At 35.3% G+C, this 12,954-nt stretch overlaps 1 protein-coding gene across 1 annotated transcript in view; it reads left to right on the top strand.

Annotated features, from left to right (window-relative positions):
• eya2 (EYA transcriptional coactivator and phosphatase 2) overlaps positions 1-12,734 on the top strand; it is a 35,105-nt gene extending 22,371 nt beyond the window's left edge. Inside the window, exons 8-16 of the mRNA XM_055214053.2 lie at positions 72-211; positions 898-981; positions 2,367-2,456; positions 4,730-4,788; positions 5,230-5,390; positions 6,725-6,839; positions 9,307-9,428; positions 9,507-9,607; positions 11,187-12,734. Coding sequence (XP_055070028.2) covers positions 72-211; positions 898-981; positions 2,367-2,456; positions 4,730-4,788; positions 5,230-5,390; positions 6,725-6,839; positions 9,307-9,428; positions 9,507-9,607; positions 11,187-11,267 — 953 coding nt within the window. The 3' untranslated portion in view covers positions 11,268-12,734. The remainder of the gene's footprint in view (positions 1-71; positions 212-897; positions 982-2,366; positions 2,457-4,729; positions 4,789-5,229; positions 5,391-6,724; positions 6,840-9,306; positions 9,429-9,506; positions 9,608-11,186) is intronic.
• Positions 12,735-12,954: the final 220 nt, after the last annotated feature.

The following is a 12,954-nucleotide window of genomic DNA, read 5'->3' as shown; positions in this document are numbered from 1 at the left end:
GGTGATCTGCTCTGGCATCCAGACTGTATGTATTGGAGGTGTCATCGCGCGTGTATGTGTGTGTATAACAGGAGAGTACCACGCTCCCACGAGTCCTCAGACTCCAGGAAAGGAACAGGACGGCGTTCCGACTCGACGCTGCTCAGACGTGAAGCTGAGAGGCAGGAAACGAGTCAATGACCCCGTACCCCCTCTGGACTCTGACATTGAGGTACAGATGCGGCTTCATGGTGTTCCTTACACAATATCTTTCATTAACATTCTTCTGTCGCGTACCACAGGGATTTACTTTCACATCCAACAGACCCGTTTTGCAATAATGTCTGGCAACAACGCAAGAGAAATGGACCATGCATTTAAAGGAACAGTTCAGTGGAAGAAATTAATATTCTCTTTCTCCAAACCTGTGTGACTTCCTGTCCCCGTGATACAAAAGGAGATGCTTCTGCTGATATTTAGCATACAGTAAAAATGAAAATGCTAATTTTAAAGATGTATTTCAAGTCTCATGAAGACAAATGAATGCTTTGTTTGAAATAGAAATTTAGTCATAAAATGATGCCCACTGTCAATCAAATGGTGCATCAGGAGGTTTGATATCACAAAAGTTGTAAAGATTTGAAAAGTGAACTGTTCTTTTACCTGAAATGTGTGAATTTGTATTAATCATCTTTACAAGACAAAGATAGTCGCCGAAAAGTGTGAATTGACCGCATGCGGTGTGATGAGAAATAAAGATGTGAACTATGATTGGCTGTTTGCCCATAAACTGAACTAACAACTATTGTCAACATTTACTATACAGAGATAATATGCAGTGTTTTGGAGTAAATACTTTACTGGACTAGTAAGCAGATTACATTTATAATGATAAAATGTGTGTGTGTGTATCCACAGAGAGTGTTTATCTGGGACCTGGATGAAACCATCATCATTTTCCATTCGCTCCTCACTGGGACATTTTCCACGCGATTCGGCAAGGTACAAACCAGTTTTCCCACCCTAACCACTAAACTTTCCTTCTCACATATGCTTCAGTTTTAAAAACCTTAAAATATTTTGCATAAAACGTTTAAGGGCTACCAACGTGGAAATAAAAAAGTGTGTTCTAGCTGTAGTTGTTGCTTAAAAAGAAAATGAATGCATTAAAATTAAATGCATATCTATAAAGGGGATGTGTAATGTTGAAAAAAAAATAAGACACACTGAAAAAAGTTCCAGTTGCACATGATTAAATTATGTTTTTTTAAAATGTTTTTTTTTTTAAGTTGTTGGATCTACATAATTTAATTATGTATCAAGTTTTCTTAAAATGAAATAAATTTTAATTCATGTTAATTTTAAGAAAACCTAATTTAATGTGCAAGTCTTTTTTTCACTGCAGATTATTGCCACAATTTTGCCCCCACATATCTACGTCACTGTATGGGCCGATTTGCATAACTCCGCCCAAATGTATATGCAAAGAAAGAAGGCGTAACTTTTATTTTCACTGTAGCATTGTTGTCCTTGCCATGTTGTGGAGACACTGTGCTTTGGGAGCTGATATTCCAAATATGGTAAGGGGGCGTAACATTTCGGTCATCATCCAATCACAACAAATTGAATAGCTAGCCAATCAGAGCACACTTCGCTTTTCACTTCGCGAGCAACAATAATGTACGGTATGTGGAAAATAATGTGTTTTTTGACCATTAAACCGTGTAAACACATTGCATTACATGAAAAAAATCGAACAAATTCATACAAATTCCCTCTGTAAAATCAGAATTCCAGGGAGATCAGGCTGTGTCAACTACATTTTAATACAAGTTTGTGCGTTTGATTGAACATTAACCCCTGCAACAATCATGCCTGTAATTAAATACAATGTTTTGTATTTGAAGTCGTTCATTTACAGCAACAGATTATACGTTATTATCATAATGAAAGCAGAAAATACCACTCCATCAACTTCTGTGCCCACGCCACTCACTAAGAATGATTAAGTGTAAAGCAGAAAAGGTATTTGAGTTAATCTGATGCTAACCTCTGCCTGACACCTGCAGCTTGACTGCAAACCAAGCGTAGGAGTTGCGCATGAAACAGCAGCACACTTGATGTTGCTTATCCTCGCGTGTGGCTTCCCCTAAAGTGCAGAAGAAAACAGGAAAAAAAGAGAGTTTATAGTAGTTTGACACACTTCTAACCTAAACCGCTGTGACAAATAATGTGGCGTTGAGTGATTAGCATTACTGTTGGACAAAAACCTGTTGTACCGCACGCTGCTAGTCAAAGTAAGATAATGTAATCATCACTTGTCACTCCTGTGAACAGCTCGAAACAGGTTACAGGTATGAAAACTAACTTTTTATCTTCTGTTGCAGGATTCTGCCAAAGCGGTTTCTCTTGGGCTGTGGATGGAAGAGATGATCTTCAATTTGGCCGATTCACGCCTCTTTTTCAACGACCTGGAGGTGCGAAATCAATTGAGTTTTTACGTCAAAGCTTTTGTTTTGATAAGAACTGTGTCTCGAGTCCAGCAGCTGACAATAAATGGCATGTCATTGTGTTGAAGGACCTCAGTTTGCCCTCAGCGTGAAGAAAGCAAGGATTAAATTCTTTAAAAGCTTTCAATGAGGTGCAAAAAATCCTGACAACTTTTGAGTGCTTAATTATGGGTGTGTGGCCGCTGCTGAAAAGCAAAATTGTCCCGGGGTGTTCAGGGGTGGAGAGCACACACAACATTATTTCTCTCACAAACGCCTTTCCTCGTTTTCTCTGTAACTGCCCTCAAATAGTCGGCATTCAACCTCTGCTTGTGTTTTCTGTTTAAATGCGTCAGCTGAGGAGAAAAGTGGCCGCAGGCACAAGGGTGAACAGCTTAGATATATGCAAATGATTGACGGGTTTATTTGCTAATTTTGTGCTTTAATTAATCAGTGACACTGCATGACATAGAAACATTTATATCTGAAAGAGACTATGTTCAGAAACTAGAAGTTACGTGACGCACTTCCGAGTCACAAATTCATTTGTGATTAATTTAACTTTAGTTTTATTAATAGTTTTACACTTAGATTTTTTTACATTTTAAAAAAGCTGGATTATGTTCAACCAAGCATTGGGTCAAAAAATACACACGCAACCCGCTTGGTTGTAATTTAACCTATGCTGGCTTGTTTCAACCCAAAATGCAGGGTTGTTTTAATCCATTGTTGGTAAAATACAAACATTTTCTAGGTTAATTTAACCCAACGGCTGGATTCGTCCCGTTTTGACCCAACATTGGGTTGAAAATAACCAAGCATTTTTTTATAGTATAAAAATGCAAATGTAAAACTAATAATAAAACTATAATAAATCTTAAATAACTGAGAGTAGGTTTCATGTTAATTTTAGTATTTTTTAAGATACTTACTATTTTTTTTTTTCATTTTATTAGTTTTTTTCACTTCATATTGCTATTAAAGTAAAATAATTTATTTAATTGTTTATTTATTTATTTATTTATTTTAGTTAATAATTTAAGTCCCTCAACTTAAACTTATTTCAGTTAATTATTAGAGATGCACAATAAAAAAAATCTCTACCAATACGATAACTGATTATTATTAATACCGATCGTCTATACTTTCTTTTAAATAAATTATAATTAATGACACAACTTTGTAAGAAAAACAAATAAAAACTTTATTGTCTCCATTTCAACAACTTGTTTTAACGTAACTGGTCTTAATTCTAAACAATCCTGTTACTTAAATTTACATTCTTAACCCAAATTAACTAAATATTTAAATAGTGTTTCTTAAGATTTATGAATTAATAACATTTAGTTAATTACTATATGAACACTGATTATCAAGATGGTGATGTTTCTTAACACGTTTTATTTCCTACCCCCTCTAAATTGACGTCTTTTGCTGGCCAAAAACAATCATTGGCCGATATATCGGTACATCTTTACTAATTATTGTGTACTTCAATAATATTCAGGGATTGATTTTATTTGATTTTAATTAACATGTTTTTAATACATAACCCTGGTTTGAGGAGATGAGTTGGTGACATCATACGAACAAGAAAGTCATTTCAGAGGTGGAGGCATTTGATGAAAGTGCACATAGCATTAGAAACATATAAATGTATAAAGTCCTCACTACGATATTAACAAGAACATCAAATCTGTAAAAAATGAGGACACACAACAGGCGAGAAACAATGTCAAAGAAAACACAAATGTCTGAGTAATTGTTTGCATTGATTAGCGTAATTCAGTTTAAACGTATATAAAAACCCAAATTTATTATCAAATTTGAATGTGTTGATAAGCGTTGCTAAAAACAACTTTGAGAAGAGGACAAGATAATCATCTCAACTAAAGACCAGATGTTGATCTTATAAATAGAGCACAGCAATTACTGTATTTTGGCAGTGTTAAACTCAAACCCAGCCAAGATAAAAGCTAGAATACAGTTAATGTGTGGCGTTGATTAGCGTCCAGTATCGGGTTTAGATGTTGTGCTGTCTGCAATCTTCCTGTTTTTCTTTCCCTCCAGCTTTAAAGGCGCCTGAATGTCTTGCGTCTTGGTAGCCTATTCTTGCCTTTATGTCGTTCGACTTTTTTAATATTTTCTGCGTGGTTCCCCCGAGGCCGAGCGGAGGGTGAACCTGTCTATACACAGTACATCACTTTGCCCGGCTGTAACATATCCATCTCAAACATATCCGCTTTCCTTTCATTTCCCAGGAATGTGACCAAGTTCACATCGATGATGTGGCCTCAGATGACAATGGGCAGGACTTGAGGTAGAGTATGACTTTCCTTCAACTACAGTATTGCGAAGAGCGAGAATATCAGTATTTCTAATAAAATCAACATAATGTTCTGTAAAGAGATCCTTTTCTTCAAATAACGGCACGCTGCTTACATACAGAGTATTAAACGTTGGCCGGCACTTGATTTGGTTTCAAACGTTTTATGGTGGATATCAATCACACTTTTAAGAGCCTGTCAGCAGAAATATTAAAGCAACAGTATACCAAACAATGAACATTTTGCCTTTATTTACCCACCCTCATTTTCTCCAAACCTGCATGCTGTTTTTAACTTTTGAGTCTGTTTCCAGACTTTTATGATGGACATTAATCATATTGTAAGAGCGTGTCAACAGAAATTTTAATGTAGTGGAGTTATTTTTTGTGGCCATACAGCGGTTCTGAAGACTACCGTATGTGTCTGTACTTGAGTACTTATAACTTTGGCACAGATGGCTTCCAGAGCCCAGCAGGCGGTGGCACGCTCTGTTTAGGTTCAGGTGTTCATGGAGGGGTCGACTGGATGAGGAAACTCGCTTTCCGTTATCGAAGAGTAAAGGAGATCTATAACACATACAAGAATAATGTAGGAGGTGAGTGAAGTGGATAATAATAATATTTATAGCTGATAATCATTATTATACAACAGACATTTCCAGTTCTTTATTTTAATATGATGTGATTTTAAGCCATTGTAACATAAATGCGTAGGCTATATATACAGTAATTTAAAAGGACATTCCACTTTTTTTGAAAATATGCTCATTTTCCAGCTCCTCTAGAGTTAAACATTTGATTTTTACTGTTTTGGAATCCATTCAGCCAAACTCCGGGTCTGGCGCTACCACTTTTTGCATAGCTTAGCGTAATCCATTGAATCTGATTAGACCATTAGCATTGCGCTAAAAACAATAATAACCAAAGAGTTTTGATATTTTTTCTATTTAAAACTTATATAATAATAATCAAGGACTTTGCCGCCGTAACATGGCTGAAGGAGGCGCAATGATTTTTTGCAGTGCCCGAAAATAGTCCCCTGCTATTATAAGTTACCAAGGGGACTATTTTCAGGCGCTGTGTAATATCATCGCGCCTCCTTCAGTCATGTTACAGCAGCAAAGTCCTTGATTATTACACCAGAATGAGAGTATAGTTCCTAGTCATATCGGATCGGCCTAGAAAATCTCAACTTTTAATTTTCCGTCAGTCTTAGTACACAATGTAATTACAGAAGAGTCAAGTTTTAAATAGGAAAAATATCAAAACTCTTTGGTTATTTTTGAGCGCGATGCTAATGGTCTAATCAGATTCAATGGATTGTGCTAAAATATGCTAAAAGTGCTAGCGCCAAACCTGGAGATCAGCTGAATGGATTCCAAAACGGTAAAAATCAAATGTTTAACTCTAGGGGAGCTGGAAAATGAGCCTATTTCCCCCCAAAAAATGGAGTGTGCCTTTAACCTATGCTAGTATTAACCCATTGTTGGGTCAAATATGAACATTTTCTGAGTTCCTTTAACCCAACGTCTCTTTTTGACCCTACGCTGATTAAAAATAATTAGCAATTTTTTATAATATTATTAATATTTTGTTGACATTCCAAGCACAACTAAGCAAAACAAAAACATTTTTTTAATACATCTTTAATGATATATTTGAATAAAGGGTGAAGACGTCAGTTTTTGGGCACTAGTGCATATATTGTACACCTGTGACCACACATCATTGTACGGTTATGCTAAATATTTGTATACGTGGTAGTTGCAACATGGGTAAAATATGGGTGTTACCACAATTATGGGTGTTGTGTCAATCAACACCTCTTTATTGTGGTAAAATCTGTGTAAATCATGGCCTCTTACTGTTTTATGTGGACTTAAAACAGAGATTGATGGCACTTGTTTGATGGGTTGTGTGTTTGCTGTAGGTTTGTTGGGCAGTCCGAAGCGAGAGGAATGGTTACAGTTAAGGAGAGAGATGGAGGTTTTGACAGACCTGTGGCTCACACAAGCACTAAAGGCTCTCGCTCTCATCAACTCCAGGTGAGGCATCTTCACCATATCCTTACTGTACGTTTACACCGCTGTCAAAAATTACGCTATTAAAAAAATTGTGGATGCTCTCATGATTGAATGCATCTTCCATTGGTTTCCGCATTCCGATTGGTTGATGCCGAACTGCATCTCATACCTCATTACCATAAAGTTGACCTGATTTCAACTTTTCTCAACGTTTACACCGTCCAAGAGGCACGTTTAAAATGAGTGACCTCCGGCCAGTTTGACGCTCTCGCCGGTTATGTGTGAACACACGGTTAAAAGTTACAGCAGTTGCTCAAAGGAATATACAGGGTTAAATTAAAATAAACAGCTATTCTAGCGCTAGCTGTGAATGCTTACAAATAATGCAAAATTTGCTAAAGTTTATTACGGCAGATGCCTTACTTGAGCCCTATTTGGGGGACGGGATGGCTCTTAAAAGCACAGATCCATACACACTAAATAAATGGTTGGTTGTTTCAACTCGTGGTTGGATCAAATGTGGACTTTTTTAAAGTTAACTTAAACTCGTTTTCTCCCTATATTGAGGGGTTCCTTTATGAAAATGAACCATGGTTTTATTATAGTAAAAGTGTAGTAATGTTTTTTTTTTTTGGTGTATTGATTACTATCAGCAAAAACATGGTTTTACTACACTAACCATGGTTTAACTATAGTTTTTGAAAACCATGATTGTCATAGCCATGGTTATTTTGTGGTTACCATGGTTTTACTACAGTAACCATGTTTTTTTAGTTTTAACTGTACAGTAGTAAAACCATGGTTAATTTTCGTAAGGGGTTGAATCAACCCAATATTTTTATGGAATGTATTTTAAGAGTACTCGGGTGATTCTCACGAAAACTTGGTTTTAAAAATGTCAAGCATGAAAATGTAAAAATTGCTTAAATTTACTTTTTTTCCCACCAGACATTGAAAAACAAAGTCTGGAGTAAATGGGAACATTCATTTAAAAACTTTTACTTATCATTTAACACTTTTTGTAACATAATTAAAAAATTTGTCCTAAAAAATCTCATTACCGCGACAGTCAGAAAACATCAACACTGACATATTTTCAAAATGACATGACAAACCTGAAAGAACATAATTTGGAGATTCTGCACATGCATTTAAAATCAAAGTATTATGTTTCTATTAATTAAATTAACATTTAATAAGCATCTGTTGCGGTAATGATAATCAAAATGTCGTGTAAGCATTCTGACAAGACAATATTTCAAATTAACTGTAAAAAAATGATCTTACCTGGTAGCCATTTTGAATTAACTGGTCCATGTGCTTGGTCACTCAAAATCAAACTTTATTAAAATTCTGTATGTGTGCTTAAACTGTTCTCAAAAAGTGTTGCGGAGGATGAGAACATCAGGCATGGACACATCATTTTCCTAATTTTTCTTCATTATTATTATACATAAATATTTAGTAAATATTTTTTCTGTCATCTAAAGTAGTCTAGCAAAACATCCATTTATTTTTTTTCTTAATATTTTTGTGTTAATTTGATTAAATTACAACATTACCGCAATGTGTCTGGCTGTGTTTGAACATGCGTTATGAGAATTTCAGCAGAAAATGAGATAAAATTTCCAATTATAAATTCTTATGTTGAAATCACACATTGTGCAAGGTAGAACACAGTATTGTGTTATTCTGATGCTTTTTAATGTTACTATATTACACATTTTAAAGCTAAAATCATTAGTGCCGTGCTGTTTCAATGGTTTCGTGAGAATCACCCACTCGCTCCATCCAAATAACTGCTTCTGAGATGAATGTGGGGGCTAACAGTAGTTCACAACATTTACATTAAAACTATTTAGGTTTCAAGACCTGGTCGCATCAAACAAGAACATTCATCAGATGTATGCATAGACCATCAATTAAAAACTAACACAGATGAACGTGTGTAAACAAAACACTGACTCAGTTTTCAGTAATGCTTTTAATATTGCAGTCAAGCAGGGACATCTTGCCAGATGCTTTAAAGGCAAAAAGGTTTATTTGTTTGTTCTTTTCAAACTGAGAGACGTGTAAACCTGCTGTAAATGCTGGTAGTTAGTCATACATTCAACCTGTAATATTTTTTTAATACAAGACTTGTGATACAGCAAGTTAAAACAGTTTTGTGTCAATCAAGCATAATGAGTTTGGCAAAAGTGTGATTTTATTAATTGATAGATTTATGATACTGTCATTCAGTACTTATCATGTCTTGATTTGACAAGTTTCTCTTTTTATATGCTAAAGGCAAAAAGGGACATTTTTTAAATTAAAAGTTAAAATGAAAGTTTAATCTCATTTACTGCCCTTCCAAAGTTGGAAATCTTATCAGTTTAAACACCATATGGGTTTAATAAGAGAATATAAAAATGTAAAATCATATTTGAGTGATATTTTCCTTTAGATATGACATTAGATAAGTTACATTGATTTGTTTTCTTCTCAGACCAAACTGCGTAAATGTGATGGTGACGACCACACAACTCATTCCGGCTCTTTCCAAAGTGCTCCTCTATGGGCTTGGTGCCGCTTTTCCCATCGAAAACATCTACAGTGCCACCAAAACAGGTTTGCTGTCTCTACAGTTTGTGCATATCTCTTAATCATGTGTAAAAACTCACATCTAACATTGTGAAAATCTTGCAGGTAAAGAAAGCTGTTTCGAGCGAGTGACTCAGAGGTTTGGTCGGCGAGCCGTGTACGTGGTCGTAGGAGATGGCGTAGAGGAAGAGACAGTCGCAAAAAAGGTATGCAAGTCAAATCTAAATCTGAAGATGTATAAAAATTCATTTTAACCAAAAGAAGCCAAAACGAATCATTCATTAGCTTTATTAATTGTCTCATTTTTAAAGATTTTGTGATAAATTAGAGCATTCTGGAAAATAAAATGTTTTCTACATTTAATTCATTGAATGAATAGAAATGTATTGGTGCACAGCCTTATTGGGCAAATAAATAACTGCTTCATCATGCTAGTTAGTTCTGTAACCCTATACAAGTATTTAGAGCAGGGCTAGTCCACTGTACATGACAAACTATGGCCTGCGCGGGGTGGCAACCATTTGCGGGTGCGTAATTTTTGGATCCAATTTGAGCTTTGGATGCATAAAAAAACTTGTGCGACTACACTGCATGTGACACGCTGAGCGGAAGTGATGTATTTATGTGCAAGGTGAAATTTATTAATCCTTTTATTGTTTGACTTTATCTACCAAGCCTAAGGTGACATTGGAGTAAAAAAAATCTAAAGTTTAGTTTCATGTGCTCACGTGAAACTTTTATGTGCTCACGCGAAACGTTGATGTGCAAAATTTTTTACGTATAGTTTCACGTGCGCACGAGATAGTCTCATGCAAAACTTAACTTTTTTTAATTTTTGCTCCATGTCCCCTTAGGGGCACCATATTTATCAGTAACACTTGAATCCTTAAAAAAACGATTGATTACTGCTAAGTATATTATACATTTTTTTAATTAATTTTTAATTATTAAGTATAAATATATTTGTAGATTAAAGGTTCTCACACTGTAACGAGCTTCTTTACGATTAAACAGAAATTTCATTACGACTGCCACAAGGGGGCGAACACCAACAGTCGTGTCCGAATGTAGCGTACAATGGAAAGGGAGTTTATCCTATATATTAAAAAAAAAAAAAATGAAGTGCAATTTTAGTCATTAGGAGAAGACTATGGGGTGGTTTCCCAGACAGGGATTAGGCTAAACCAGGACTAGGCCTCAGTTTTCTTAGGAAATATAACTATTTTTTTGCAAACATGCCTTACTAAAAACATTACTTGTGCGCATTATGAGGCAAAACAAAGAGCACTGATGTACTTTAAGATATCTCAGTGCAAGTTGTTGTCAGTTTGGACAGCTCTTACATTTATTTTAGTCTAGGACTAGTTTAATCTAGTTAAAAAAACACCACCCCTATATGTTGTGAATACTTGAAATGTAACAATTTATATGAAAGTTAAACAGTTATCAACAAAGCAAGTTTAAGAGCTCTGCATTATAAAAAAATACATGTGTTGATTATCACTTTTTAGTGCAATATTCTAGTTGCACTAACTCTTGCAATGTTAAACTGCAATTGTTGTTAAAGTGCAACTTTTTGGAAAATGCATTTTTTTTATATATGACCTATAACAAAAAGTAACAAAAACAACATAAGTTATAACATATATAATAATAATTTATATATAATGGCCCCTATCACATTTATAATTTTAACATCTGGCCCTCGAAGAAGAGTACTTGAAGACCCCTGATTTACTATAAATATATCTCTTAATAAAGATGTTACATTGTTGTATTGTGCAGAAGAACATGCCCTTCTGGAGGGTGACGTGCAGGGCCGACCTGGAGGCATTGAGTCACGCACTTGAGCTGGACTACCTCTAGAGAGCAGCATCTGCTCGCCAACACTTCATCCTCCTGCCTACCGCTGCGATGCAGACATGTGCGCTTGACACAAATCACATGACCAAGCCAAGGACTGCAGAGCCAATCAGCAGGGAGTGGCACTCTGACTGGAAACATTTGCTTCAAATCAATCCAAGATCAACGTTTATGTCTCTTTCTCGCTTTCCACCTGAGACGAGTATCGTTTCTTTCAATTTCTTTTTCTTAACCACAGCACTGCACTGAACAGACAGACCTGAGATTTGTCGTAAAGAATTCAAGGCATTGGCTATGTTCGGTTTAGCATACTAACGTACGACTCTTTTCTAGTAGGCATTATATGTATCGACTGTACTGTATGTATTGACTATGACCTACAAAATTGGAGTGCATACTGTGTTGCAAACTGTATCCCACAATGCAATGTGGTTGACTTGACTTTCCCATCTCCTTCTTGATTTATTGTTTGGACTGTGAGATCAACCCTAGAAAATAATTGTTTCAGGATGCCACTCGGTCATGAGATTACAGGGATGCATACTACTGTTTGAAGAGTTTAACGCTGCATAATGTTTAATGTTTCACTAACTTTTATAAAAAAATATATATTGAGAGCAGTATACAGTGTATACTTGAAGTATGCAGTAATGTTTCTTTTCCAAACATAGCCGTAGTTACAGTATCAAAATCACATATAAGGAATGGGTTTAGCTGTTCGGTGTCAAACACTATTACAAATCGATAAACAGGGGTGTACAGATTAAAGATTTTAGATTTACAAAGTTGTTTTTTATTTGATGAGTTGCAGAAGTGTGAAAATAAGAAATGTTTCACAAAAAATGATTTTAACCAATTGTTCGAAATATAAATAAAATATTAAATTACCGCAAAACAATGAATAAATGCATGAATGAATGAATGAATGAAGGAATGAATGTATGAAATGTATGTTATTGTACTTAAACCTTATAACTAATCCCACACCTTTATATGAGTACAAAGTACTGTAAATCCAGCTAGTTCAATCCAGAACAACCCTAAAGAACTAGATTTCAATAGAAAACTAACCATAATAGCCAATAGCTGCTGATAGAAAAACACAATCAAAATAACTTAAACATCTCTCTCTCTCTCTCTCTCTCTCTCTCTCTCTCTCTCTCTCTCTCTCTCTCTCTCTCTCTCTCTCTCTCTCTCTCTCTCTCTCTCTCTCTCTCTCTCGTGCCTGGAAGACTTTACTGTATGTGGTTTGTTACTGGATGTATATTTCTTTAATGTCTCTTTTACTCTGAGGTTTATATATACTGTATACTGTATCTACTTCCCTGATCATACAGCATCTGTAGGACTTTTCTCTGACCTGCATGTGTTCATCACACAGTCTGCTCTTTTGCTATGATTTGTATATACGGTTTTATTGTTGATTTGTTTTTGGGCTCATTATAATAGAATAAAGATAAATTAATTTCATTCTCAAGCCTTTCTTATTAAAGCAACACATTGACAGCGATTAAATGATTCTCATGAAGAAATGTCATTTTCACCTCAAATTCATGGAGAATTATTTAAAATAAAAATAATTATGTCTGTATTGTGCACTGTAAAAAATACTTTGCTGCCTTAAAGTTTTTTTTGGAATCAACTCGGATTTACAAGTCATTTCAACTTACTATTATTTATCTTGACTAGA

Source organism: Misgurnus anguillicaudatus, chromosome 8, assembly GCF_027580225.2.
Source record: "Misgurnus anguillicaudatus chromosome 8, ASM2758022v2, whole genome shotgun sequence".
NCBI classification, from domain to species: Eukaryota; Metazoa; Chordata; class Actinopteri; order Cypriniformes; family Cobitidae; genus Misgurnus; species Misgurnus anguillicaudatus.
This window is presented reverse-complemented; position numbering and strand designations above follow the sequence as displayed.